Genomic DNA, 26,373 nt, shown 5'->3' with positions numbered 1-26,373 from the left:
CCCTGCCGCTTGGGCCTTGGGCCTGAGCTTCCAGAGTGTTGGGTCCAGATAGGATTGACAGTTGCTTCCGTCTGTCGATCTGGACTGCCCAGGGCTCAAGGTCAAAGGTGGGTGGCCCAGGCCACCAGGTCTCCAAACCCTGACTGGGGAACCTAGCTGCCTCCCCACAGGACTCTGGGTTACCCCCTTCCAAGTAGCCAATAGGCGAGCTCAGTTTCAATGGACACAGAATGCAGGTTGGGAAAGGAGAATATTTACTTTTTCCACGGAGCTGATGCCCAAATAAATAGTGTGGTCCCCGAAGTGGAGCCCACGCCCTGCCCTCCCCTGTCCAGGAGCCTATAAGAAAGCAGACCAGCACTTCTCCCGCAAGACCACCGGACCAGAGACAGGACTGGGGCCTCCCACCAGCCTCCGCTCCACCATGAAGCTGGCCGTCACCTTCACCTTGGTTGCCCTGATCTTCTTCTGCAGCCCTGGTGAGTGCCCAGAGCCCCTGTGCCCCAAGCCCGGCTTGGGAACTCTCCCAGCTCCCCGTCCCGCTCGGGAGATGGGGGCAGCTGTCAGGTCCTCTGCTGAGCTGCGTCCCGTCTTGGGAATGTGGGGAGAGCCCTAGGGCTGCGAGGTGGCCTGAAAAGGACCCCATCTTCCGTTCCCAGCAACCTCAGCGCTTCAGGGGATGGACAGACCGCAGGGAGGGATGGGGAAACGCCCACCCAGATGCCTGCGCTCAGTGGCCAACAGGATGGGAGTCACGAGCTCCTCAAAACCCAGGCGTGGATGGACCCCCAGATGCCAAGAGATCAGGGGCCGGCCCCCAGGTTTGGGGTCAACACACACTCTGGCAGCCAAAGCGGCTGGAAGGAGCCACAGAGCCTCTCGCCTTCAAAAGAAAACCCAACCCAAGGCAAGGTCTCCCATTCTGGGCAGAGAGGAATATTCTAGAAAGGGATCTTCCCTTTGGGAAACCGCCAACCCAGAGTGGTGGTTTCTAAACATTTCTGCCCTCTGCAAAACGGGTTAGGAGTCTCTGAAGAATTGCAGGTGTCACTGAGAGTAAATGAATGAGACAGACAGAGACGGGGGGTGGGGGATGGATCATATCTCCCTCGAAGCCCCCTGATCTTTTGGGAACTGGGTTACCAGGTTTTTTTCACTCTGTATCAGCCTTTTCTACTCCCTTTAATCAACAACAGCAAATTTTTCTTTTTTTTTTTTTCTTTTTTTTGCTTTTTAGGGCCGCACCTGAAGCATATGGAGGTTTCCAGGCTAGGGACTGAGTCAGAGCTACAGCTGCTGGCCTGCCCCACAATAAGATCTGAGCCACGTCTGCAACCTACACCACAGCTCACGGCAACACTGGATCCTTAACCCACTGAGCAAACCCACAACCTCATGGGTACTAGTCTGATTTATTTCCACTGCGCCACAAAGGGAACTCCCAACAACAAAAAAATTTTTTTAGCAAACTCCAATTAGTTCACTTTGAAAATTTCCTACTGACCATGAAGAGAAGCTCTATGACCTGGGGTTGGGGGCAGGCTGGGGAGTTCAAAAACCCAGACCCAAAGCAGTGGGAACAACTATCGTGCAGATATGTCTGTTTTAAAGGGGAAATAGGAGCTCCTGTTGTGGCTTAGCGGATTGAGAACTGGAAGTAGGAGTTCCCGTTGTGGCGCAGTGGTTAACGAATCCGACTAGGAACCATGGGGTTGCAGGTTCGGTCCCTGCCCTTGCTCAGTGGGTTAACGATCCGGCGTTGCCGTGAGCTGTGGTGTAGGTTGCAGACGCGGCTCGGATCCCGCGTTGCTGTGGCTCTGGCGTAGGCTGGCAGCTACAGCTCCAATTAGACCCCTAGCCTGGGAACCTCCATATGCCGCAGAAGCGGCCCAAAGAAATAGCAAAAAAAAAAAAAAAAAAAAAAAAAAGAACTGGAAGTAGTGTCCATGAGGATCCAGGTTCAATCCCTGGCCTCACTCAGTGGGTTAAGGATCCAGCGTTGCTTTGCTGTGGCTATGGTGTAGGCTGGCAGTGGTCGCGCTAATTCAACCCCTAGCCCAGGAACTTCCACATGCGGTAGAGTGGCCGTAAAAATAAAAAAAAATAAAGGGGAAATAACATCATTTGGACCAAAACGTATGCTAATTAGATGATCTCAGTGCCTTGTAGAAAGCAGGTGGACCAGCAAGAAGGGGCTGAAATGTTTAAAGGCAGGCCTGGGATGCCTGTGTGTGTGCGTGTGTGTACGTGCGCGTTTGCTATCATAATACCTATAATAAGATCTAACATTTATTTGGCACTATAGTGTGCCCATCACTGTTCTGAACCCTTTCAGAGATCCTTTCTTTTCATCCTTACGACAACCCTATGACGTGGGGACATTATCCCCATTTTACAGATAAGAAAACTGAGCCGCAGAAGATAAAGCAACTTGCCTGATGGCACAGGGAGTTGCAAAGCAGGGACCCAGGCTCTGGAGGGGCTCTGACCTGGGGTGGCCCCTCTGGGGCCCTGGAGTCCAGGCAGGCAGGGATGTTTGCACCCAAGAGGAGTTTACACACCAGACGGTGAATTCAAGGCGGGGAGCTGAGACAAGTGGGAAGCAAGTATGGGATGGTGACTGTCCCCACGACCCCCGGGGGCAGGGACCTAAAAAAGGAGCACAGCCTGGGGTGCACTTGGGTGAAAGGAACACAGTGGGGCCAGGAACAGAGGTGTGTCTGTGTGCGGGTGAGCCTCTTCCGGGCCCAGCTGGGGCGGGGGCGGGGGGGGGTGGTGGCACTTGGCTGGTATACGTGCCTCTTCCTGCCAGAGCCTGACTTTGCCACCTGCCCCCACTAACAAGTGGCTCAGACCATCACTAACCATGTTTAGGGGTGGGAAGAACAAAACATCGGTGGCCTCTTCCCAGCCCCAACACCGCACAAAAAATCAGATCAGCAGCCTCTACCATGAGGGCCCTGCCTAGAATGCCAACGGAAAAAGCAAATAGCACCTTGCCCCACCCCAACCCAGGAAGTGCAAAAAAGACTCCGGTAAGCCACAAAAAGCTAGCCGCAACCCAGAGGGCAGCCAGGCGGCCCCACAGAGCCAACCATTTGGAGTGCCACCGGATCGAACCTTTGACGCCGTGAACACAAGGGCGGCGGTCTCTGGCTGATGGGCTGTGCGCCTCTGAGGCCAGGCCCAGGCAGGGAGCCGGCCAGCTTCGACAAGGGTCCAGCTACACATGTGCTCTCTTTTCTGTGCTCCAGCTTCTGCAGAGGTCTGCCCGAGCTTTGTAGAAGTCATTCAAAACCTCTTCAAGGGCACACTTGCCAGTTACCAGGCTTCAGTTGAACCTTTCAGCCCCAACGAAGACATGAAAAAGGCGGGGGCCCAGCTAAAGACGCTGGTGGACACTCTCTCTCCGGAGGCCAAGGACAGTGTGTTAAAACTCCAGGTACACGGGAGTTCCCGTCGTGGTTCAGTGGTTAACAATTCCGACTAGGAACCATGAAGTCATGGGTTCGATCCCTGGCCTCACTCAGTGGGTTAAGGATCCGGCGTTGCCGTGAGCTGTGGTGTAGGTTGCAGACACGGCTCGGATCCCGCGTTGCTGTGGCTGTGGCGTAGGCCAGTGGCTACAGCTCCAATTCGACCCCTAGCCTAGGAACCTCCACATGCCAAGGGAGCAGCCCTGGAAAAGGCAGAAAGACAAAAAAAAAGAACAGCAAAACTCAAGGTACACGGTTCCCTTGGCCCCCACTGCCCAGCAGGGGGCTCCCCAGGTCCCTCAGCTGCAGGGTCAGCCCACTTTGGGGACACTTTTCTAATCCCGAGAGAAGCCCCAAAGTACAAATGTCCCCAGGAAAGCAGGCAGAGACATCTGAACTTCCTTTTTCTTTATTTTTTCTTTTTTTAAAGTTTACACACTTTTTTTTTTTAATGGCCACACCTGCAGCACATAGAGGTTCCCAGGCAAGGGGTCGAATCAGAGCTGCAGCTGCTGGCCTACACCACCGACACAGCAATGCCAGATCCAAGCCTCGTCCACAACCTACGCCACAGGTTGCAGCAACGTTGGATCCTTAACCTACTCAGCAAGGCCAGGGATCGTACCCGCACCCTCACAGACACTATGTTGGGTTCCTGACCAGCTGAGCCACGAGAGGAACTCCTGGCCTTTCTATTGAGGAGCTTCTGAGAAATTATCCAAACTCAGCTCCTCCCAGAGATGCTGAAACTCTTAACTGACACCAGAGTTCCTTAATCTAGGAGTTCCCCGTTGTGGCTCAGAGGTCACAAACCGGACTTGAAGCCATGAGGATGCAGGTTCAATCCCTGGCCTCGATTAAAAGAAATATTTAAGGTGACTGTGCTACCCAGACATACCTGTAAGCAAAGACGAACCTTCCTAGAGAGTTCCATCTCCGCAAAGTAAAGAGTGGATGTTTCAATCATTTTGACAGAGCAGTAGGGAGCTATTAGGGTCTGGGTGGCCCTGTGACAGTCCCACAAATCACCTACAGCTCTCCACCTATAGAAGGATCAGCTAGCTTCCTGTAAGAAACTTGGGAAGCATGCAGTTCCCTGGTAGGTTAAGGATCTGGTGTAGCCACAAGCTGTGGTACAGGTCACAGATGTAGCTTGGATCCCGCGTTGCTGTGGCCATGGTGTAGGCCGATGGCTACAGCTCTGATTCAACCCCTAGCCTGGGAACCTCCATATGCTGCAGGCGAGGTCCTAAAAAGACCAAAAAAAATTTTTTTTTGGTTGGTCTTATTTTAACATTCATTCACTATTGTATTGGGGTTTCGTTTGTTTTAGGAAAAAATCATAAAAAGCCCACTGTGTGCTTAGGATTTGGAACCTGAAGACCTTCATCTCTGGAGGCCCTGACACCCCCAGCCGCTTCCTCCCCTCCATCCCCACCAGCCCACCCTGACTCCCTACAATAAAGTCCAAGCATCTCATCTTTGCGTTCCTGCCTCTCTGTCATTCACCTGCTGGAGTGTGAAGCTGTGCCACTGCCAGGGGTAAAGTTGGCAAAAAGAAAGGCAGTGGGAGTTCCCGTCGTGGCCCAGTGGTTAACGAATCTGAGTAGGAACTATAAGGTTGCAGGTTCGATCCCTGGCCTTGCTCAGTGCGTTAAGGATCCGGCGTTGCCGTGAGCTGGGGTGTAGGTTGCAGACGTGGCTCGCGTTGCTGTGGCTGTGGTGTAGGCCAGCAGCTACAGCTCTGATTGGACCCCTAGCCTGAGAACCTCCATATGCCTTGGGGGCGGCCCAAGAAATAGCAAAAAGACAAAAAAAAAAAGAAAGGCAGTGGCCGTAAAAACACACCCCTGAGGGGCCCAGGCGCGTTCACTTCCGCCACAAGTGGCCAGTCTGGGCCTAGCACGCACTCCCTTCCACGGGCAGAGAGTCTGAAAATGCTCCCAGGGCCTTGCTCAAACTTGACCTAAGGGGCAGGGCGGTGGGGGGGGGTTTAGACAGGGTGACAGTAGACCTCAGGCTGACCCCCTAACCCCCACCCATTTAGTAAGGAAATTAAGTGTTCTGTTTCTTCCAAATCCTTGGGGGTCCTGCTTTTGATGGAAAAAGAAATACTTAAAAAAAAAAGAGGGGAGGGGGGATTCCCGTCGTGGCACAGTGGTTAACAAATCCGACTAGGAACCATGAGGTTGTGGGTTCCATCCCTGGCCTTGCTCAGTGGGTTAAGGATCCAGCATTGCCATGAGCTGTTGGTGTAGGTCGTAGACTCGGCTCGGATCCCAAGTTACTGTGGCTGTGGCGCAGGCCGGCGGCTATGGCTCCAACTAGACCGCTAGCCTGGGAACCTCCATATGCTGCAGGTGTGGCTCTAAAAAGCAAACACACACACTCAAAAAAACAAAACAAAAACTTAGGAAACAAAGGCTGGAGTAGGGAATAGACTTGACTCCTCTCCTTGATGAGGGATCCCGGGCCCTGGGGGGTGACTCTAAGGAATGACAGACTTTGAGGGGCGTCCCCAGAGAAGGCAGGTCGAGTGTTTTGCTCACCTCATAGCTGCTATACGAAATGATTTGTCAAACTGGTTTTTTGGGTTTTTTTTTTTTTTTTTTTTGTCTTTTTGCCTTTTCTAGGGTTGCTCCCACGGCATATGGAGGTTCCCAGGCTAGGGGACCAATCAGAGCTGTAGCCGCCGGCCTACGCCAGAGCCACAGCAACGCGGGATCTGAGCCACGTCTGCGACCTACACCCCAGCTCACGGCCATGCCAGATCCTTAACCCACTGAGCGAGGCCAGGGATCGAACCTGCAACTTCATGGTTCCTAGTCGGATTCGTTAACCACTGAGCCACGACGGGAACTCCTCAAACTGTTTTTTTAAAGCAAAACCTCTCTGCACATGCATTTTCTCGAGCCTTGACTTGTCGTCATTGTTAGGACATCTTAGTTCCAGGCTGAAATTGCAGAGGCCTCCTGGGCAAACTGTCCGCTCAAGCCAGTCTTTAAGGACATTTCTGCGCAGAAGAGGCTGAGGGTGCGGTGAGGACCAGCCGGGTCAGCACCACCTGACTGCCATCCACGGGCCATGATGCCCCTGCCGCAGCCCTTGCCTTTCCTGAATCCCCGTCCAAGCGAATCTCACGCAAAAGGAGAATCAGCCACTCCCTTTTTTCTTGAGGCAAAGGAGACCGCAGGCATGAAATTACTCCTTAGGCATTTACCAGCATTTCTTTGCCGTGTTCACAGCGGTGCTGAGCAGTCTGAGGAAGCTAGGGGAGCAGATTTCATAATGTAACAAACACGCGTGAAGCACCTGCTCTGCACCAGAACCACACAAAGACCAAAGCACAGCAGAGTGCAGCCAAGACGGGCCTCTGCTCTCAGGGAGCTGCCAAGCTCCATCAGGTCCCTCCAAATAAACAAGTAAACAAAGGAGTTCCCGCTGTGGCACAGTGGGCTAAGGAGCCCCCAAACACAGGGGCTCTGGTCGCTGTGGAGGCAAGGGTTCCATCCCCAGCCCGGCGCAGTGGGTTCAAGAGTCCACATGGCTGCAGTGGCTACAGTTTACATTCTATCCCTGGCCCAGGGAACCTCCATCTGCCTTGGTTGCGGCCATAAAAAAAAAAAAGAAAAAAAAAGATATGAAATTTAAAAACCAAATAAACAAAGAGACAGAGAGATAAAACTGTGCTAAAAGCGGAAAAGAACTACAGGGAGTGAGGAGAGCAAGAGCAGCATGCCCTGGTCAGCTCAAGAGTTCCCTGGCTTGGAGTTCCCGTCGTGGCGCAGTGGTTAACGAATTCGACTAGGAACCATGAGGTTGCGGGTTCAGTCCCTGGCCTTGCTCAGTGGGTTAAGCGTCTGGCGTTGCCGTGAGCTGTGGTGTAGGTTGCAGACGCGGCTCGGATCCCGCGTTGCTGTGGCTCTGGCGTAGGCCAGGGGCTACAGCTCCGATTGGACCCCTAGCCTGGGAACCTCCATATGCCGCAGGAGCGGCCCAAAGAAATAGCAAAAAAAAAAAAGAAAGAAAGAAAGAAAGAAAAGAAAGACAAGAGTTCCCTGGCTCAGGATCTGAGCAGTGACGGAAGGGATGCAAGAGGGATCAGAGGAGACGGGGGAGGTGGACACAGCACCGCGGGCAGAAGATGAAGCAAGAAGGCAGGTCAGGCAGATGCACAAAGGAGACCGTGGGGAGGGTGCCTGGGCTTCTTCCCGCGCCCCTCCCTCCCAGAGGCCCCACAGAGCCCTGCCCTTGGACTTTGGGAGAAAATTCAGAACCTTCTAAAGAAGCTCACCTCTCGGTTTCTATCACCTGCCACCAAGAGAGCCCAGACCTCATCCCTTCGCATCTGACCATCCATCAACATCTCAAACGCCCCTTGTCCAAGAGAAGTCTGATTCCCCCTGCCTCGTCTTTTTCCAGTCTCTGCAAATTCTGTCTCTAGCCTCCCACTGCTCTGGCCCAAGGGGCACACCCGGCCCTTTCCTCTCCAGCACCCTCACTTCCAGCCAAGCAAGGCCACCTCCCAAGCACCCCCAGGAACTGCCTCCAGGTCCACCGGGCTGCCCTGGGCCACACCATTCAGGCCTCACCTGCACACCCAGACCGCCTCATACCTGGCTCCCGTCTCACACTCTAGCACCCCTGCAGTCCACTCTCCACACTAAGGCCAAAGTAATTTTGTAACTAATGAAAATTCCCCTGGAGTTCCCGTTGTGGCTCAGCGGGTTAAGGACCTGACATTGTCTCCATGAGGATGCGGGTTCGATCCCTGGTCTCGCTCAGGGGGTTAAGGACCCAGTGTTGCAGCAAGCTGTGGTGTAGGTTACAGAGGCAGCCTGGATCCTGTGTTGCTCCGGCTGCAGCACAGGCCACAGCTGCAGCTCCAATTCAACCCCTGGCCCAGGAACTTTCACATGCCGCAGGTGCGGGTGTTAAAACAAAAAAAAAACAAAAAAAATCCCCTTTCACCACCACTCCTGCTCCTGAACCAAGTAAAACCCTTCACAGCTTCCTGACACTCTTCTGGGAAACTCCATCTCTGGCTCTCACCTCCCGCCCTCCTTCCCGTTGCTCACTCCCTCTGCTCAGTCCAGGACCCCCTCCCCTTTCCCCAATGGTCAGTCTTCAATTCTTTTTTTAAAAAGCCAAGCCCCTTTCCCACCTCAGGGCCTTTGCACAGGCTACACAGCATCAGCTGCTCAAAAAGTATTGATGATTGGTGTCGAAATTTGCCCCAGAAAAAAATGTGCAGACTAGAGCTCGTCCTAAAGATGCAATCCCATGTGGGTATAAATACCCCTCAACAACAAACAAACAAACAAACAAACTGTCCCACAGCAATCCGTGCCTGATCGGACCACACCATCCCCAGCAACTGAAAGAAAGTGGAGGACGCGCACGGGGGAAGCGGGAATGGAAAGGGCCTCGGTGGCAGAGGGTACCGGAAAACGCGGCTGAAGAGAGAGAGAAAAACCTCTTCCGCCCGGGTTTTTCCAAGAAGCAACGTAGTCCGGCGGGGACGCGCCTTCCCCGCCCTCAGCGGCAGGTGCCGCTGCGGCCACGAGGGGGCAGTGTCGACCAAGGTTCCCGGGAGCCGACGCGCTGGCCCGGCTCGGGGCTTCCAAAGCCTGCGGCTCACTTTGCCGGACAGATGATGAAACACAGTTCCTTCCTAGGGATCTTTTATCATCTACGATTGCTTTAATTTGATTTTTGAGGGTTATTTTTTTCATCGAACTCTGAGGAAACACAGAGGCAGTCACACAAACAAAGCTGCTGCCAGCTGAACCCTGCCAGTGATGTGTCAGCACTTTGAGAATTAGTAAAAATTCCACTCCCAGACAGCTCCAGGGGCGAGTCCAGCAGAAGCTAGAACCTGAGAAGGGCCGGAAGGTAGAGAGGACCAAGGGGTGCTGGTGAGCTGACCTTTGACCTCCATCCGGCCCATCTTTAAAGTCTGAAAGCAGAAACCATAACCTAAGCTTTATTGATTGCTTACTCGCTGGCAGGCATTTTTGCAATTTCTCCTTTAGTCCTCACACCACCCAGATTCCAGAGCCCAGACCCCACCCCCTGATCTGCAGAGAGTGGGATCTCAGAGGCAGGAATTTCCGGAGCCAATGGCTAAAGTGACACTGATGAGAAATGTCCCCCCACCCCCAAAACACACACACACACACACACACACAGTAAAGCCATCACACCCCTTTATTGTCTGCCACATAGGAGGGCCTTTGATTGTAAAAATTCCCAGAGCAGGTCAGGGGGACTGACAATTCCAGAGGAGATTCTTGGCAGAGGGTGGGGCCCCGAGTGGGGGGGCCCCCTGCCTCCCCCACCTTCCCCACCCCCTCACTGCATCCAGGTCTTCCTTAACTCACACACCTTTGCCTCCGCTGAGCCATCCATCTAGGTGAGTACTGTTGAAACAGATAAGGATCCAGGGCCATGAAAGGTTCAGAATTTTAATTACCTATTCACATCTGGGGAAATATTTACCTAGGGCAAACACAGCAGGTATCTGGGGATAAAAGGAAGTCCAATTATATGGCGGGGAGTCTCCACTTCCAAGGACCTGCACATGTCAGTGACCCAAAAAATGTGAGCTGTCAGCCCACAGGAGTGGACATTGAGTTTTAAAAGAGCAGAATGCCAGATGAACTGATCCCAGCCACAGAAAGAGCACGGGTCTGTGCGACGCAGGCCGCCGGAAAGCAGAAGGAAATTAGAGAAACAAAGCCATGGTCATTGGCTTTGTCTCTGTCTGCACGTGCTTAATTAACCATACATTATAGCACGAGTCTGCAAACGACGGCTGGCAGGCCACGCTCAGGCCATGGCTTATTTTTGAACCGACCTCCAGCTAAGAGTGATTTTTACATTTGGAGGAGGAGAGGGAGGAAGAGAAAATGTTCGTCCAGCTTTGGATCGTATGAATATATAATTATATAATCACCCCTTTTCACTATGAATATGCCAAACTCTAAGACGCAAGGAGGCCAAGCTTATGGAGATCAGCTTCCTGCTTTTGAGAAGGGTTACACACCAACCATGTAAAGAAAAAAGCTTAAAACATATCTCAATGTGGCTAAAAGATGGAAAACGAGAAATCTAGGAGCTCCCTGGTGGCCCAGTAGATTAAGGATCTGGTGCTGTCCCTGCTGTGGCACAGGTTCGATCCCTGGCCTGGGGAACTGCTGTACGCTGCAGGGTGGCCAAAAAAATAAACAAATAAAATGTTAAAAATAAAAGCAAGAAACGTATTTTTTTAGCCCTGTATCACTTTTAGCATTGTCGCTCTGAGAAGCCCAGGGGAAAGATCCCATTTCTTGATATATTGTCAGCTAAACCTTGACCCTGGGTGAAATCTGCCTTTGAAACGCACATTAGCCCCACCCCCTGCCACCAAAGGAGCATTTACTCTTTGAAGAAAGCTAAAGAGGAGCGGTCATGATCAAACGTTGCCATCATGCCACAAAATCCAAGGGCTGGCACTTGCGGCGGTGCCAACGTGTCACCTAAACAGATGGCTTGGGGGGGGGGGCTGGTGAGCACGGTGCAGTAACCTCCGCACGTGAGCCGGGGGAGGTTAGCCTGGCAGAAAAAAAAAATCTATAAATGATTCATGAGGCAGGAAGAGGAAGCAAAACCAGCCCTCATCAACTTTATCAAGCTGATGTGGATAAAATTATGCCTAATTTATGGCTGATGCAAGGGTGCTATTTGCAGGAGCCAGGGGATTTGTGGGGTGATAGCTGCACAGAATGACTTCAGATAGATGATAAAGAAAACCTTGATGGATGATGACGGGGCAGCCTGCAACGTGTAATTAGGGAACCTTCTTCCCAAGCGCTTACAGAGCACACCAGTGGGCACACGGAGACCATGCGAGGGTGAATCACGAGGCGTCAGACACCCAACATATTTCCATGAGCAAACTAAAATTATAAAATGATATAGGACATGCACAAATAAATAAATCTGAAAACTCTGGAGCCAGCAAAGCACGCACAGTGGCCAGCATCAGGATGGATAAACCAGGGGTTTAGAATTCAGTTTTGTCCCCCACCAAGTGAATGGATTCCTAGCCCATGACAAAAAGTCTAGTTAACTTCTGAAATATCTGAAGTTATGTGCCTGCAGCCTCCAAGCATCCTGGGTAACTTCAAGGCGTGTAGCTATGACCCCTGGTCTTTTTTTTTTTTTTTTTTTTTTTTTTTTTAGGGCTGCACCTGCGGCATATGGAGGTTCCCAGGCTAGGGGTCGAATCGGAGCTGTAGCCACCGGCCTACGCCAGAGCCACAGCAACACAGGATCCGAGCCGGGTCTGCGACCTACACCACAGCTCACGGCAACGCCGGACCCTTAACCCACTGAGCAAGGCCAGGGATCGACCCTGCAACCTCATGGTTCCGCGTCAGATTTGTTTCCGCTGCAGCACGATGGGAACTCCCCAAGGCATGTGTCTAGGAAACGTCCTTTAGAATTCCCACCTATGGCCCTGGTGACAGAAGCGGATCGTCCCTCAGCCCCAGGACAGGATGGAGATATGGGTGGGAGTCTTCCTGGGAGAGGAGAGACGAGGACCAGGCCCCAGGGCACTGGGGCAGGAGGAAGACCTGAGCTCTGACCCTATGTGTCCATCTGTCTCTGAGTCCATCTTCTTCACAATTTACCTCGAATATATTTACGTGCTCTCTCCTCCTGTTCCCACACCAGGCTTTCACCACCTGTGGCCTCAGGTATTGCAAATAGCCACTAACCTAGTTGCCTATGGCTGTCCTAACAAGTTACCACGAACTTAATGGCTTAAAAAGAAAACTCACAGCAGTTCCCGTCGTGGCTCAGTGGTTAACGAATCCGACTAGGAACCATGAGGTTGCGGGTTCGATCCCTGGCCTTGCTCAGTGGGTTAAGGATCCAGTGTTGCCATGAGCTGTGGTGTAGGTCACAGACGTGGTTCGGATCCCGTGTGGCTGTGGCTTTGGTGTAGGCTGGCGGCTACAGCTCTGATTAGACCCCTAGCCTGGGAACCTCCATATGCCGCGGGAGCGGCCCAAGACATGGCAAAAAAAAAAAAGGTTCTCTAGTCCTGCAACACACTTAATCCACCATCTCAGGTTCCACACGGGTCTCAACTTATCCCCGAGAGACTCGAAAGTCTCAGCCTGCTAAGAGGGAGCTCGGACTCACAGCTGAGCAATGTGTTTGCCTGCTGCTTACTGGATATTTTAATTGTCCTTCATTGAGAGGCAAGAGAGCAAGTGTTTGGATCATGCCTCCGTGGGGCTCCCTTGCTAGAGAATGAAACAGATACGAGCGAACATGCCTCAGTGACATAAGCCCATGACAGAGCCTGGATTAGGTGTGATGGGTGGTGGGGGTGGCAGCGAGAGTCCCGGGTCCTTGGGCATGACAGGCAGTGGGGGTGGGGGAGCCCGAAACCTGGGTCTTGAAGGAATCTTAAAGTTGCCAGTTTAGCAGATGATAATACCAGATGCTGGATTAATTTTGAATTTTAGATAAATAAGGAATCTTTTTTTTTTTAAGTATGTCCCAAACACTGCATTGGGTATGGAGGATGGAGCGTGGGGCCTCAGGTGACTTTGGGAAGGTACACAGTATAGTCTGGAGGTCAGAACCGCATAGATTTATTGCCTGTTGCTTTTTCTTTCTTTCTTCCTTTTTTTTTTTTTTTTTTTGTCTTTTCAGGGCCACACCCAGGACATGTGGAAGTTCCCAGGCTGGGGGTCCAATCAGAGCTGTAGCTGCCAGCCTCCACCAGAGCCTCAGCAACGCCAGATCTGAGCCGCGTCTGCAACCTACACCACAGCTCACGGCAACGCCAGATCCCCAACCCACTGAGCGAGGCCAGGGATTGAACCCGCATCCTCATGGTTCCTAGTCAGGTTCATTTCTGCTGTGCCACGACGGGAACTGCGAGAACCTTTTTGACTCCATCTCTCTTCTTCCAGGTGGGATCACATCAGGAACCAAGTGGTCCCAGGGAAATAACCCTGCTTCCCAAAAAATCTGCCACCACTCCCTGGCCAGCCCACCAGAGGAAGGCAAGCACTTCGAGGCAGGGAGTTCTCCTCAAGCCAACACATTCAAAAAGTTAGAAACTCATTGTCTCCCATTATTCCCTTCTTTCTTCTCATAAAGATGAGATCAGCTTCTGAAACTGGATTCTTTGAAACCACAAATTCATCAGAAAAGTCTTCCTTTCACGATCCATAAATTTCCAGACCTGATTATTTTGCAATTATATCAATATTGATAAATGTTAAATATTCACCTGATAACCTAAAAAGTATCTTTGGATATCTAACACCATAGACAAGAATTTCAGACTGTACTCCAGTGACCAGAAACTTTGAAAAATCCTTTGCCTAAAGAAATGTATTAGGAGGAGTTCCCGGCATGGCGCAGTGGTTAACGAATCCGACTAGGAACCACGAGGTTTCAGGTTCGATCCCTGGCCTTGCTCAGTGGGTTAAGGATCCGGCGTTGCCGTGAGCTGGGGTGTAGGTTGCGGACTCGACTCGGGATCCCGCATTGTTGTGGCTCTGGTGCGGGCCGGTGACTACAGCTCTGATTCAACCCCTAGCCTGGGAACCTCCATATGCCGCGGGAGCGGCCCTAGAAAAAGCAAAAATACAAAAAAAAAAAAAAAAAAAAAAAAGAAAAGAAAGAAAGAAAGAAAAATGTATTAGGGAGTTCCCGTCATAGCTTAGTGGAAATGAACCCAACTATTATCCAGGAGGATGCAGGTTCAATCCCTGGCCTCGATCCTTGGGTTAAGGATCTGGCATTGTGGTGAGCTGTGGTGGAGGGCACTGAGAGGGCTTGGATCCCGTGTTGCTGTGGCTGTGGTATAGGCCCTAAAAAGATAAGAAAAGAAAAATATCGGAGTTCTCTCTTGGGTTAAGGATCCAGCATTGTCACTGCAGCGGCTCATGTTGCTGCTGTGGCACAGGTTCAACCCCTGACCCAGGAACTTCCATATGCCACAAGTGTGGTCAAAAAAAAAAAAAATGTATTAACTGGCGTGTTGAAATAGTCGTTTTATTTTTGTAGACTAATGAAGAAGGAGAAAGGAAGGAGGGAGGGAGGGAAGAAAGAGGGAGCGAGAAAGGAAAAGCAGAAGAGAATGAGCTGACATTCTGCAGGCTCCCCATTGTCTGGGCGCAGGGGTCAGTTACCAGCCCTGAAAATCTGTGTCCGAAAGTCGCCTGCCCATAGCCAGCTCTCCCAGGGATTTTAACAACGCCAGGGAGGGGAGTATGAAAACCACCAAGGCTGACCCGTAACGGATGCTCGATAGATGTTTATTGAATGACTAAGTGAAGGACCACCGCCTGAGCCCCATCCTCGCCAAAGCCCACCCAGCTTCCAAGCCCCATCCCCTTAGAAGTGAAGAAACGCAGCAAAAAGGCCCTGTGCAGCAGCTCTGCATCCAGAACTGGCTGGGGCTCTAAAAACCACCTCATGGAAGGTATTCCTTTAACTGCAGGTGTTTGTTTCCCTTGGCACGGCAGGCTGTAATTTCCCATTTTTAGAACAATGCTCCAAAGAACGGTCACAAAAACAACCTTCGGAGGGGGCGGATTTCTTCCTGGCCTCGGCTACAGCCCTGTAAAACAACAATAACAAGTGGATTTTATTCAAAACACTTTTTGCATCGCTCCATAAAATCGGGAAGCCTGGCGTCGACTTTGCACAGGTTGGGGGGGTGGAGTGCACCCATCAGCTGGAAGAGCAACGCAACCAAATCCCCGCCTTTGGGAGGGGTCCATCTGGAAACGAGGCCCCCATGGGATCTGTTTGGGTCTTGACACGCCTCCCTCTGTGGGTTCCTATGTGGCAGGGGTGGAAAGGAAGCTTGCAGAAAAGCCAGGGTCTGCCCTTTGGGTGCCCCGTGCGAGTCTGAGGCCAGAAGGGACAGTGTGTTCTTGAGAACGTGCCAGTGACAGGCTGCAGGAGGTGACGAACTGGAGCGGGATGAGAGGCACGCCCTCTAGTCTCAGCCATCAAGGAATCTCTCCTCCTCATCTCCAAACTGACCTTCTCCCCGCTTCTAAACTCAGAAGATTGGCTCCTGAGTCCTTCACCCACCTTTCAGCTCCCTGCATCTTCCTTCCGTCCCCCCACCACCTCCCCGCCCCAAGGTGCCACCCAAGGCATCTCCGCCTGGACCCGCACCTTCCTCTCCTCACTGGCTTCCTGGCCGAGTCGCTTTCACCTCCCACGTGGGTCCGCCACCCCACTTCCTCTTAGGCCTCCCCCGTTCCATAATGTTTCCGTTCCTACAGAAAATGTCCAGCTTTCAGGGCGGGACCTCATCTTCCGTTCCAGCCTGAGCTCCCACTTGTCTCCACAAAAAGCTTAGGCACCCACCAGAATGGCAGGCTCACCTTTCCCAACCCCCATCTTTGCTCGCAGGGTACCACTCCCCTCCCCCAATTTAGGATGACCTTCGTGGTCTCTGCTCTGGGACCACGTCCTACCCATGTTTTGAAGGTTCATACAAATAATACCTTCTCACCAACCGATCCAGTGGAAAATAACCCCCCACCCCCTCTGACACTCAAGCCCTGAAATTTTGCCCCCTTCCTTCTGCATCTCCACTTTGTGAAGAAATCATTAGCATTACTTTTTTTTTTTTTTTTTTTTTTTTGTCTTTTTGCTATTTCTTGGGCATATGGAGATTCCCAGGCTAGGGGTCTAATCGGAGCCGTAGCCACCAGCCTACGCCAGAGCCACAACAACGCAGGATCCGAGCCGCGACTGCAACCTACACCACAGCTCACGGCGACGCCGGATCGTTAACTCACTGAGCAAGGCCAGGGATCGAACCTGCAACCTCATGGTTCCTAGTCGGATTCGTTAACCACTGCGCCACAACGGGAACTCCCGTACTTATTTTTTTTTTTTTTTTTTTTAAAGGGTCGCACCTTCGGCCTATGGAGGTTCCCACGCGAGGGGTCAAATTGGAGCTGCAGCTGCTGACCTACAGCACAGCCACAGCAAGTCTCGATCCGAGCTGCATCTGTGACCTACACCACAGCTCCTGGCAACACCAGATCCTTAACCCACTGAGCAGGGCCAGAGATGGAACCTGCATCCTCATGGATATCGTTCATTTCCATTGAGCCACAGGGGAACTCCTCCACTTTTTTTTTTCAAACCTGTGTTGAATGACCTAGAGAAGCGAGATGCTAAGCCTCTTTAAGAGGCTTAGAAAGAATGGAGCATCAAGAAAAGGTGACATTTCTCTACCACCCTGGCTTGGAGGCTGACACTGAGCTGAGCATGTCCTACGTTCGACCTCACCCATCCTCACAATGAGAGTGCAAGGTAAGGATCACGGGCCCCTTTGTACAAACCAGGAAACAAGGGCTTTGAGAAACTGACTTCCCGAGAGCCTCGCAGTTTCAGAGGAACAGAGCTGGCGTTGAGCTTTGGCTCACGACAGTGACAGCTGTAGCCAGTCCTCACGGCTTCATTCTCAGAGAATTTACAGCACAGAACAGTTAGGATGAACAGGGTGGGTAGGAAACCACGAGTTCCTTTGGTCGGAACAAATTTTTGGAAAGGATGCATAAGGGGGTGGGTTCCCCATTCTACATGTTCTCTCTCTCTCTCTCTCTTTTTTTTTTTTTTTTTTTAATAGACAGTAGAGGGAGTTCCTGTTGTAGCTCAGTGGTTAACAAATCAGACTAGGAACCATGAGGTTTCAGGTTCGATCCCTGGCCTTGCTCAGTGGGTTAAGGATCCGGCGTTGCCGTGCGCTCTGGTGTAGGCTGGAGGCTACAGCTCTGATTCGACCCCTAGCCTGGGAACCTCCATAGGCCGCGGGTGTGGCCCTAGAAAAGAGAAAAAAATAAATTAAATAAATAAAGACGGTAGAGGGATCTGAGTTCCTGGACTCTCGGGATATATGATGAAGTTCTCTGATCTCTAAGGCTTCTGTGCTTGGGGAGAGTAGCAGGCAAAACAGGAAGCTCTGAGGCTGCGGCAAGAACCATTCTGAGATCCTAAGCCTAGTGGCAAGAGCTTGGATTGTGGACTTCCAGTCCTGGCCCCTGTGCCTCCCGGTCCTGAGTCTCAGACAAGCTACTGAACCTCTTGCTAAGCCTCAGTTTCCTCATCTATAAAATGGGAATAATAGCTGGCTGACGGGGGAGTTTGGGTAGATGAAGTGAAATAATCTATATAAAGCACCTGGCACATATAAGGTGTTCAATACATTATTATTTTTGGTACTACTTCCCTTGGACACAGGAACCTGCATTTCTTTGCTTTGTTTCTATTTTGAAAATTTGGTACTTATTTTTTTTAATGTTTATTGCAATCTAGTTGATGTACAATTCTAAGTTTCAGATAGACAGCAAAGTGTTTCAGTTTATATGTATATAAAATGAATATATATATTCATTTTGTGTTTTATATATATTCTTTTTCAGATTGTTTGTGTGTTTGTTTACGGCCACACCTGTGGCATGTGAAAGTTCTCGGGTTCGGGGTCGAATCGGAGCTACAGCTGCTGGCCTGCGTCACAGCCACAGCAGCACTGATCCAAGCTGCATCTGCGACCTACACTGCAGCTTGCAGCCACACCAGATCCTTAACCTACTGAGCGAGGCCAGAGACTGGAACCTGCATGCTCATGGACCCCATGTCAGATTCTTAACCTGCGGAGCCACAACAGGAACTCCTTAGATTCCTTTCTATTCTGGTTTATTACAAGATATCGAGCACAGTTCTCTGTGCTGCACAGTAGGTCCTTGTTGTCCCCTATTTCACATATAGTGATGCATATATTTTAATCCCACACTCCGGATTTTAATCCTCGCCACCCTTTCCCCTTTGGTAAGCATAAGTTTAGCTTCTGTGTCTGTGTCTTTTGATTTTTTTTTTTCATCAAAGCATAACATACACACAGTAAAGTCCATAACATGCACAGATGTTATATGCGCAGCTTGATAATCATTTACATTTATAGGAACTTATATGCGCACCACCCCAGTCCAAATATAGACCATGTCTGCACCCGGAAAAGTTCCCTCGCACATCGACTCAGTCCACACACCCACCAGACATGGCCGGGGTTTGACTTATTGTGTTTTCGTGTTGCCTCTCCTTGAACTTCATTTGAATGGACCCAGGCGATGTGTGGTGTCTCGGGGCCGTGTGTATAGACCATCTACGTCTCCAGTCTTCTGCTGACAGGAGTCGGAGACAACGCTGAATGTTCTCGTACATCCGCCTTTGCCAGCAGGAGCCCTCCTCTCTCTCGAGCATATGCATATATACCAGGGAGTGGAAACCCTGGGCTGTGGAGAAGGCACAGCTTGAGCCTTACTAGGATCTGCCAGACAAGTCTCCTAAGGGGCTGTGCCATTTCTACGCCCCATCACAGCAGGCCAGATGTGGAGTTTCAGTGCCTCCATACCTTCAAGGACACCTGCTATTCGGTCGTTTATTTTAGCCATTCTAGGGCTTCTCCTTGCGGTTTTAATTTGCATTTTTCTGATGAGTAATGATGTTGAGCAGCACCTTTTCATAGTTTGACCATCCGGATGTGGGTTTTTTTTTTTTGTTTTTTTTTTCTTTCTTTTTTCAAGACCGCACCCGAAGCACATGGAGGTTCCCAGGCTAGGGGTTGAATCAGAGCTACCTACAGCTGCCAGCCTACACCACAGCCACAGCAACACAGGATCCTTAACCCACTGAGCGAGGCCAGGGATCGAACCTGCAACCTCTTGGTTCCCAGTCGGATTCGTTTCTGCTGCACCACGACAGGAACACCTGGATGTGTTCTTTTATGAGTGCCTATCAGGTTTTTGCCTAGTTTTTATTGGGTCATTTGCTTTTTTCTCACTGATTTATAGTGGTTCTTCCTACATACTTTGCCGGCTCTATATAGTGCAAATATCTTCTAAGACTGAAGCTTGCCTTTCTGTGTTTTGAATGGTGCCTTTCTTAAATTTTTTATTTATTTAATTTATTTTTTATTGACGTAGAGTCATGTTGTGTGAGTTCCCAGGGTAGAGCAAAAAGATTCAGTTATATACACATATTGTTTTTCCGATACTTTTCCCAGAGTTCCCACTGTGGCACCGTGGGTTAGTGATCCAGCTTGTCTCTGCGGCATTGCGGGTTCAATCCTTGGCCCACACCCATATGCTGTGGGTGTGGCGGAAAAAAGTGCACAGATACTTTGCCATTATATGTCATTACATGCTATTGAATAGAGATCCCTGTGCTATACAGTAGGTCCTTGTTTACTTATTTTATACACGGTAGTTTGTGTCTATTGATCCTAAACTCCTAACGTGTTCCTCCCTCCCTTCCCCCGTTTACAAAACCACAGGTTTGTTCTGCATGTCTATAAGTCTACTTTTGTTTTGTAAGTAAGTTCATTTGTACCATTTTTTTTTTTTTTTTTTTTGTCTTTTTGTCATTTCTTGGGCTGCTCCCGAGGCATAAGGAGATTCCCAGGCTAGGGGTCTAATCAGAGCTGTAGCTGCCAGTCTACACCACAGCCACAGCCACACGGGATCCGAACCACGTCTGTGACCTACACCACAGTTCACGGCAACACCGGATCCTTAACCCACTGAGCGAGGCCAGGGATCGAACCCACCACCTCATGGTTCCTAGTCGGATTCGTTAACCACTGCGCCACGACGGGAACTCCCCGTTTGTATCACTTTAGATTCCACGTATAAGTGATGTTGTATGATATCCGCCTTTCTCTGTCTGACTTACTTCACTTCGTATGATACTCTCCAGGTCCACCCATGTTGCTGCAAATGGCATTATTTCATTCTTTTTTATGGCTGAGTAGTATTCCTTTGTGTGTGTGTGTGTGTGTGTGTGTGTGTGTGCGTGTGTGTGTGTGTGTGTGTGTGTGTTTACCACCTCTTCTTTATCCATTCATCTGTCGGGGACATTTAGATTATTTCCATATCTTAGCTCTTGTGACTAGTACTGCTGTGAACATAGGGGTGCATGTATCTCTTTGAATGAAGAGTTTTTTGTTCTTTTCATGTTTTGAATGGTGCCTTTTGATGATGAAGAGAGGCTTTCAATTTTGCTAAAGTCCAATTCACTCCTTTTCCTTCTATGGTTAGGGCTTTCGGAGTTCTCTTTTAGATGTGTTTGCCCAACCCCACGGTCATGAGGACACGCTAGGCTAATTCCTTTTAATCTTGTGTTCATGGTATTTTTCTCTCCGGTTGGAGATTACGGATTGGTTGTCAATTCAATGAGGAGCAAAGGTCTCATAGGAAAAAACCTAAGCATGACCGGCTCACATGATAATGCTCAGATGGTAAGGACAGCCTGAGTCTTTGGGCCATCCAGCCTGCTGGTGTAAAGCCACGTGGTGCATTCGCAGGCACTCTTTTTGCCGGGCTGCCCTGCTGGAATGCCATTGCAGGAGCCCCTGACAGAGGGGTGGCATGTTCCAGAAGGAACCAGAAAGGAGGGGACGGTCCCCTCAACGCTGGTTTATACACTCAGCAGCTTAGTCTGACAGTTGCTGCTGTGATCACTTTGCAAACACAACCTTCCCCACCCTTCTCTCTGCTTTAGAAATCTTTTCCCCATGCCTTTCCTTTGCTCCCTGAATGGTCCCTTTTGTTATCTTTTGTCTAACAATTTATTACCTGGAGGGCGTGATTAAAAAAAAAAAAAATTCCGGAGTTCCCTTCCTGGCTCAGGGTTAACAAACAGGACTAGCATTTGTGAGGACGCGGGTCCGATCCCTGGCCTCGCTCCGTGGGTGAAGGATCCCGCATTGCCATGAGCTGTGGTGTAGGTCACAGACGCAGCTCGGATCCTGTGTTGCTGTGGCTGTGGTGTAGGCCGGCAGCTGTAGCTCTGATTCAATCCCTAGCATGAGAACCTCCATATGCCGCAGTGCAGTCCTAAAAAGACAAAAAAAAAAAAAAAATCCTTTTTTTCCTTCAGTCTCTCTTTCCCTAAAGCAGAGTTTCTCAACCTCAGTAGCACTGACCCCTCGGACGGGATACTTCTGCGTCCTGGGGGTGGTCCAGGCACTGTCGGATGCACAGCCCTCCCTGTTGCTCTCTTTTCCCTCCCACCTTTCTTCTCACTGTCAATCAAGAGGCCGGAGGGAAAAGAGGGGGTGGCTGGGAGGCGAATCATACCTTTCTCAAGCTCAAAGGGGCCTCAGATACGATCCAGGGCAACCCCCACCTTTTACAGATGAGGAAACAGATCCCCAGAGGTGAGGAGGTGGGGGGTGGGGGTGGGGAGAGGATGCATCAGAGCAGAGTGTGTGGTGGGCTGGGGGGAGGGGAGGACAAATGCGGGGCCAAACAGGAAGTCCAAATTCCAGAGCCTGGAGCAGAATTTCCAGTCCCACCGGGGAACCTGGAATTGTTTCCCACAGCTCCTTTCTCTCTCCAAGGCGTGAGGAGTCCCATTCCAGAAACTACTGGAGCGGCTCAGACGGAGGCGCAGAGCCAGATCAAACAGCCCCCCGCCCCACATGCCGGGCCCCAAGGAGTGCCCATCCCTGGGAGCCCCTTCCAGAGTTTCCAGGGGACACAAGTGACCGCTGATGCCAACGGGGAGGTTTCATGATGACTAATGCCATGACAACCTCTTAGCTTAATCCTATAATCATGAGAGAGGTGATGGTCAGGCCACCTGGCCACACCTGTCCCACTGGAGAAGGTACAGAGCAAGAGCCCTTGAGAAGGGGAAGGAGCCTGGAGACCCTGTCAGTCCTGGCCCTGCCTCAAGTACGCAGGTGGGGGCTGCCCGGGGCTGCCCAGAGCCCTCTGCCAGAATCTGCCATCTCCGCGGGTGTTAATACTTGTTAAGCACTTACTGTGTGCTGGACACCATTCTAAACACGTTGTAAAGACATGAATTGGGTTCTTCCTCTTCCAGCCTCTGAAGGAGACGCTGTCATTCACCCTGTTGAAGATGCTAATACAGAGCCTGTGCAACCCTTGGTCAAGCAGCAGGGTACTCTCCTGGAGCATATGTGTGGGGTCACACGTCAACACCAATCACCCTACTCCTTACTTGTAGCCAATGTCAACCTCACCCCCATCAGCCATGCATGGAGCCCCCCTGGTGTGTGTATAAACCTACCCCAAGATGTACATATCCGCATATATAGGTAGACACACATTGTATATATGTGTACAATGGAATACTACTCAGCCATAAAAAAGAATGAAAGAATGCCATTTGCAGCAACGTGAATGAACCTAGAGATCCTCATACTAAGTGAAGTCAGACAGAGAAAGCAAATACCACAGGATGTTACTTATATGTGGAACCCAAAATATGATACAAATGAACCTATTCATGAAGCAGAAACAGACTCACAGACATAGACGGCAAATTTAGGGTTATCCAAGTAGAAAGAGGGTTGGGGAGGGATAAATTCAGAGTTTGGGATTAGCAGATACAAACTACTGGATATAAAATAAACAGGAGTTCCTGTTGTGGCTCAGTGGTTAACGAACCCGTGAGGATGCAGGTTTGATCCCTGGCCTCACTCACTGGGTTATGGATCTGACGTTGCCCTGAGCTGTGGTGTAGGTCGCAGAGGTGGCTCAGATCCCGTGTTGCTGTGGCTGTGGTGGAGGCTGGCAGCTGCAGCTCCAAATCAACCCTCAGCCTGGGAACCTCCATATGCCATGGGTGCGGCCCTAAAAAAAGACAAACTAAATAAATAAATGTTTGCAAAATAAATAAAGTCCTACTGTATAACACTGGGATTATATTCAGTATCCTATAGTGAATCATAATGGAAAAGAATATGTGTGTGTATATATATATACACATACGTACATAGAACTGTAGCCCTTTGCTATACACCAGAAACTAACAAAATATTTTAAATCAACTATGCTTCAATTTTTAAAATTTCTATTAAAATTAAATTTTTTTAAAAAGCCTACACCAAGAAAAGCCCGAGGTAGTGGACAAGACTTTAGTGGTACATGATGAATGTTTTTACTTAAACAATTATGAATTTGTTTCAGTGCTTATTAGAAAACACACGGGTTTCCTTTACGGTAGTGACGTAAAGACTTTTTTTCTAATTACATGTAAGGTTTTGTTTTGTTCATTTATTTATTTTGTCCCTTAGGGCTGCACCCATGACATATGGAGGTTCCTAGGTTAGGGGTTGAATCGGAGCTGCAGCTGCCGGCCTCCACCACAGCTGTCACAACGTGGGATCTGCCACCTACACCACAGCTCAGGGCAACCCCAGATTCTTAATCCACTGGGCGACACCAGGGATCGAACCGGCATTCTCGTGGATGCTCGTTGGATGGTGGCCCTTGAATGGCTCAAGCAGGGCAGCCCTGCTCTGGCCCCGTCACATCTTGAGGACAGCTGACACCAGCCATAGACCTTTTCAGGGCTGTGTGGCCCCTGACTCCTCTTATTCCCACCTGCCATTCTCAGAGCCTCTTTCTCAGTAGACTTGACCATGGTAGTCAGAGTGCCCTCTGGCCAACTCTGCCCCTCTACACATGTGGGTCACTCCTTTGAGATTCTCTCTGCTTTCTGGTGATGAAAGAGACATCCAGCAAGGGTGATAAATACGAAAATCCACAAATAAGAGGCCAAGTATGACGGCAGGGAGGAATGAGGAAACCGCACCCATTCTCTGGACATGAGCCTGGGCTGTCTGCCCCCAGCTGGCCTCGTGAGGCACCAGCCCGGGAAATGTCAGCCCCGGGGTCCTGGGCCGAGGATCCCTCCCTGGTGCTGGTCTGTGAGCTGGACACTGTGCTCAGGGACCCCACACCCTCCCCGTCCTGCTGGAGTCACAGCAGCATGGGGCAGCCTTGTGACTCCAGAATCGAGAGCTTACAGGGGGGTCCCGTGGGTCCTACAGCCCCCTCTGCTCGCCCAGCCTCTGATGGTACAGGAACCACTGTTCTTCAATGGCAAATAGGAAAAGTTATATGTATGTATGTATGTATGTATTTCGGCTAGGGATCCAATTGGAGCTACAGCTGCCAGCCTACCCCAGAGCCACAGCCACGAGGGCTCCAAGCCTCCTCTGCAACCTACACGGCAGCTCATGGCAACACCGGATCCTTAACCCACTGAGCAAGGCCAGGGATCAACCTCGCATCCTCATGGGTACTAATCAAGTTCGTTTCCACTGAGCCACAATGGGAACTCAGGAATGTTTTAAAAGAATACTCATAAATAGGACTGGGGGAACCCACTCAAAGTCCCAGGGATATAAGAACAATCCAAAGGCTGGGATTTGCACGAGTCATCACGTCCCACAGTCCCCAGAGATTCTCGAAAGACGGGACTCAAATGCCATCTGCCTTCAAGAGGCAGGAGGGCCATTGCATCCTCCTGGGCGCTGCCTCCCCGGAGCTGGGCGGGTGCCAGGCCAAGGAAGCCTAAGCCTCTCGGGTCATTGTTCTGCCTCAGAAGAGGATCTCGAAAGCAGAAGGAAATTAGAAACAACCACACAATGAATACCAGATTCTCTTTTCTCCCTGCTCCGCCTGCCAGGAGATGAAGCAGGGCTGGCTGACAGCACGCCCCACCCAGCAGCTGCTCACCCTCCAGGACCAGCTCTCCAGCCACATGGGAAGGGCTGGTCCCCAGGCCTCTCTATTCTCTGTTGATGTTTGCAGTCTCTATTTTCCTTCTCTAGCTGGGTGCTACCTTCCCACAAGGCACAACAGGGATGAGTTACAGGCACTCTGTGTTTGTTGATTGAGTAACCAATTCCCTCTGGGCAATCCCCTAAAACACGTCACAGGTTTAAACTCATAGACTCTCCACAGCATCCCATGAGGGATAAAGTGGGGTCCAGGTGACCCAGCTGGATGAGCAGGACTCAGCCAGTTGGTGGGGTAGCTTTATCATTTTTTTTCTTTTTCTTTTTTTCTTTTTTTTAGGGCTGCACCCACAGCATATGGAGGTTCCCAGGCTAGGGCTCGAATCGGAGCTACAGCTGCTGGCCTATGTCACAGCCACAGCAACGCCAGATCCAAGCCACATCTGTGACCTATGCCACAGCTCACGGCAATGCCGGATCCTTAACCCACTGAGCAAGGCCAGGGATCGAACTTTCGTCCCCATGGATGTTGGTCAGATTCATTAACCACTGAGCCATGACAGGAACTCCATTATTATTTTTTTTTTCTTTTCTTTTTAGGACTGCACCTGCGGCATATGGAAGTTCTCAGGCTAGGTGTTGAATCGGGACTGCAGCTACTGGCCTGCACCACAGCCAGAGCAACGCCGAATCTGAGCCATCTCTACAACTTACACTGAAGCTTGTGGCAACATCCTAGACCCTTAACCCACTGAACAAGGCCAAAGATGGAACCCACGTCCTCATGGATACTATTTGAGTTCTTAACCCGCTGAGCCATAACAGGAACTCATCCAGTTGGGGCAAATGATCCCCACTTCTTACCAACATCCTCCACCCCAGTGATTCTGAGATGGGCGTGGAGCTCAAAGTCCTACCCCACATGCCAGAAACCGAGGGTGACCACAGAGTAGACTCAGACGTGTCCCCTTCAGAACCCAAGAGGCAACACATGATGTGGCTGGATGGTAAGGAGTCTTGGAAGAGGAGACACACAGAGCTAGTGTCAGTCTTACCAACTCAGCATCTCAACATTCCTGCCAAGAACTTTTCCTTACAAATGCATTTTTTTTTTTCCTGTTGGGGCTATTATTCATTGTAACATAATGTTGTGTTTTATGCCTCCTACATAAGCAGACATGAGCCTCCAGTGTTGTGGAATATTGAGCTGATGTATCTAGTCAAACTTCTGTTTGCTTTTTTGCTGCAGCCATAGCTACGATTTGAATAAATAGAGGAGAAAGATTTGGCTCC

General features: G+C 50.5%; 1 protein-coding gene across 1 annotated transcript; it reads left to right on the top strand.

Annotated features, from left to right (window-relative positions):
• The first annotated feature begins 317 nt into the window (after positions 1-317).
• On the top strand, positions 318-4,955 carry SCGB1A1 (secretoglobin family 1A member 1). The gene is made up of 3 exons (XM_003353832.4): positions 318-479; positions 3,255-3,442; positions 4,810-4,955. Exons 1-3 carry the CDS (start codon positions 425-427, stop codon positions 4,840-4,842), a joined length of 276 nt encoding a protein of 91 aa, XP_003353880.1. The 5' UTR covers positions 318-424; the 3' UTR covers positions 4,843-4,955.
• Positions 4,956-26,373: the final 21,418 nt, after the last annotated feature.

This window comes from Sus scrofa, chromosome 2, assembly GCF_054392235.1.
Source record: "Sus scrofa isolate SSC_HxYL_T2T_F1_AM1 chromosome 2, Sscrofa_HxYL_maternal_Yorkshire_Landrace_v2.0, whole genome shotgun sequence".
Taxonomy (NCBI): Eukaryota; Metazoa; Chordata; class Mammalia; order Artiodactyla; family Suidae; genus Sus; species Sus scrofa.
Note: the sequence above shows the minus strand (reverse complement) of the source record. Positions and strands in the feature narration are given on the sequence as shown.

What these genes read in the sequence shown, in the direction of transcription:
- SCGB1A1 (XM_003353832.4), top strand. Translation starts at nt 425, where the DNA reads ATGAAGCTGGCCGTCACCTTCACCTTGGTTGCCCTGATCTTCTTCTGC. An exon ending in GATCTTCTTCTGCAGCCCTG is followed by an intron (nt 480 to 3,254) that starts GTGAGTGCCCAG and finishes TCTGTGCTCCAG; the next exon opens with CTTCTGCAGAGGTCTGCCCG. An exon ending in ACAGTGTGTTAAAACTCCAG is followed by an intron (nt 3,443 to 4,809) that starts GTACACGGGAGT and finishes CGTTTGTTTTAG; the next exon opens with GAAAAAATCATAAAAAGCCC.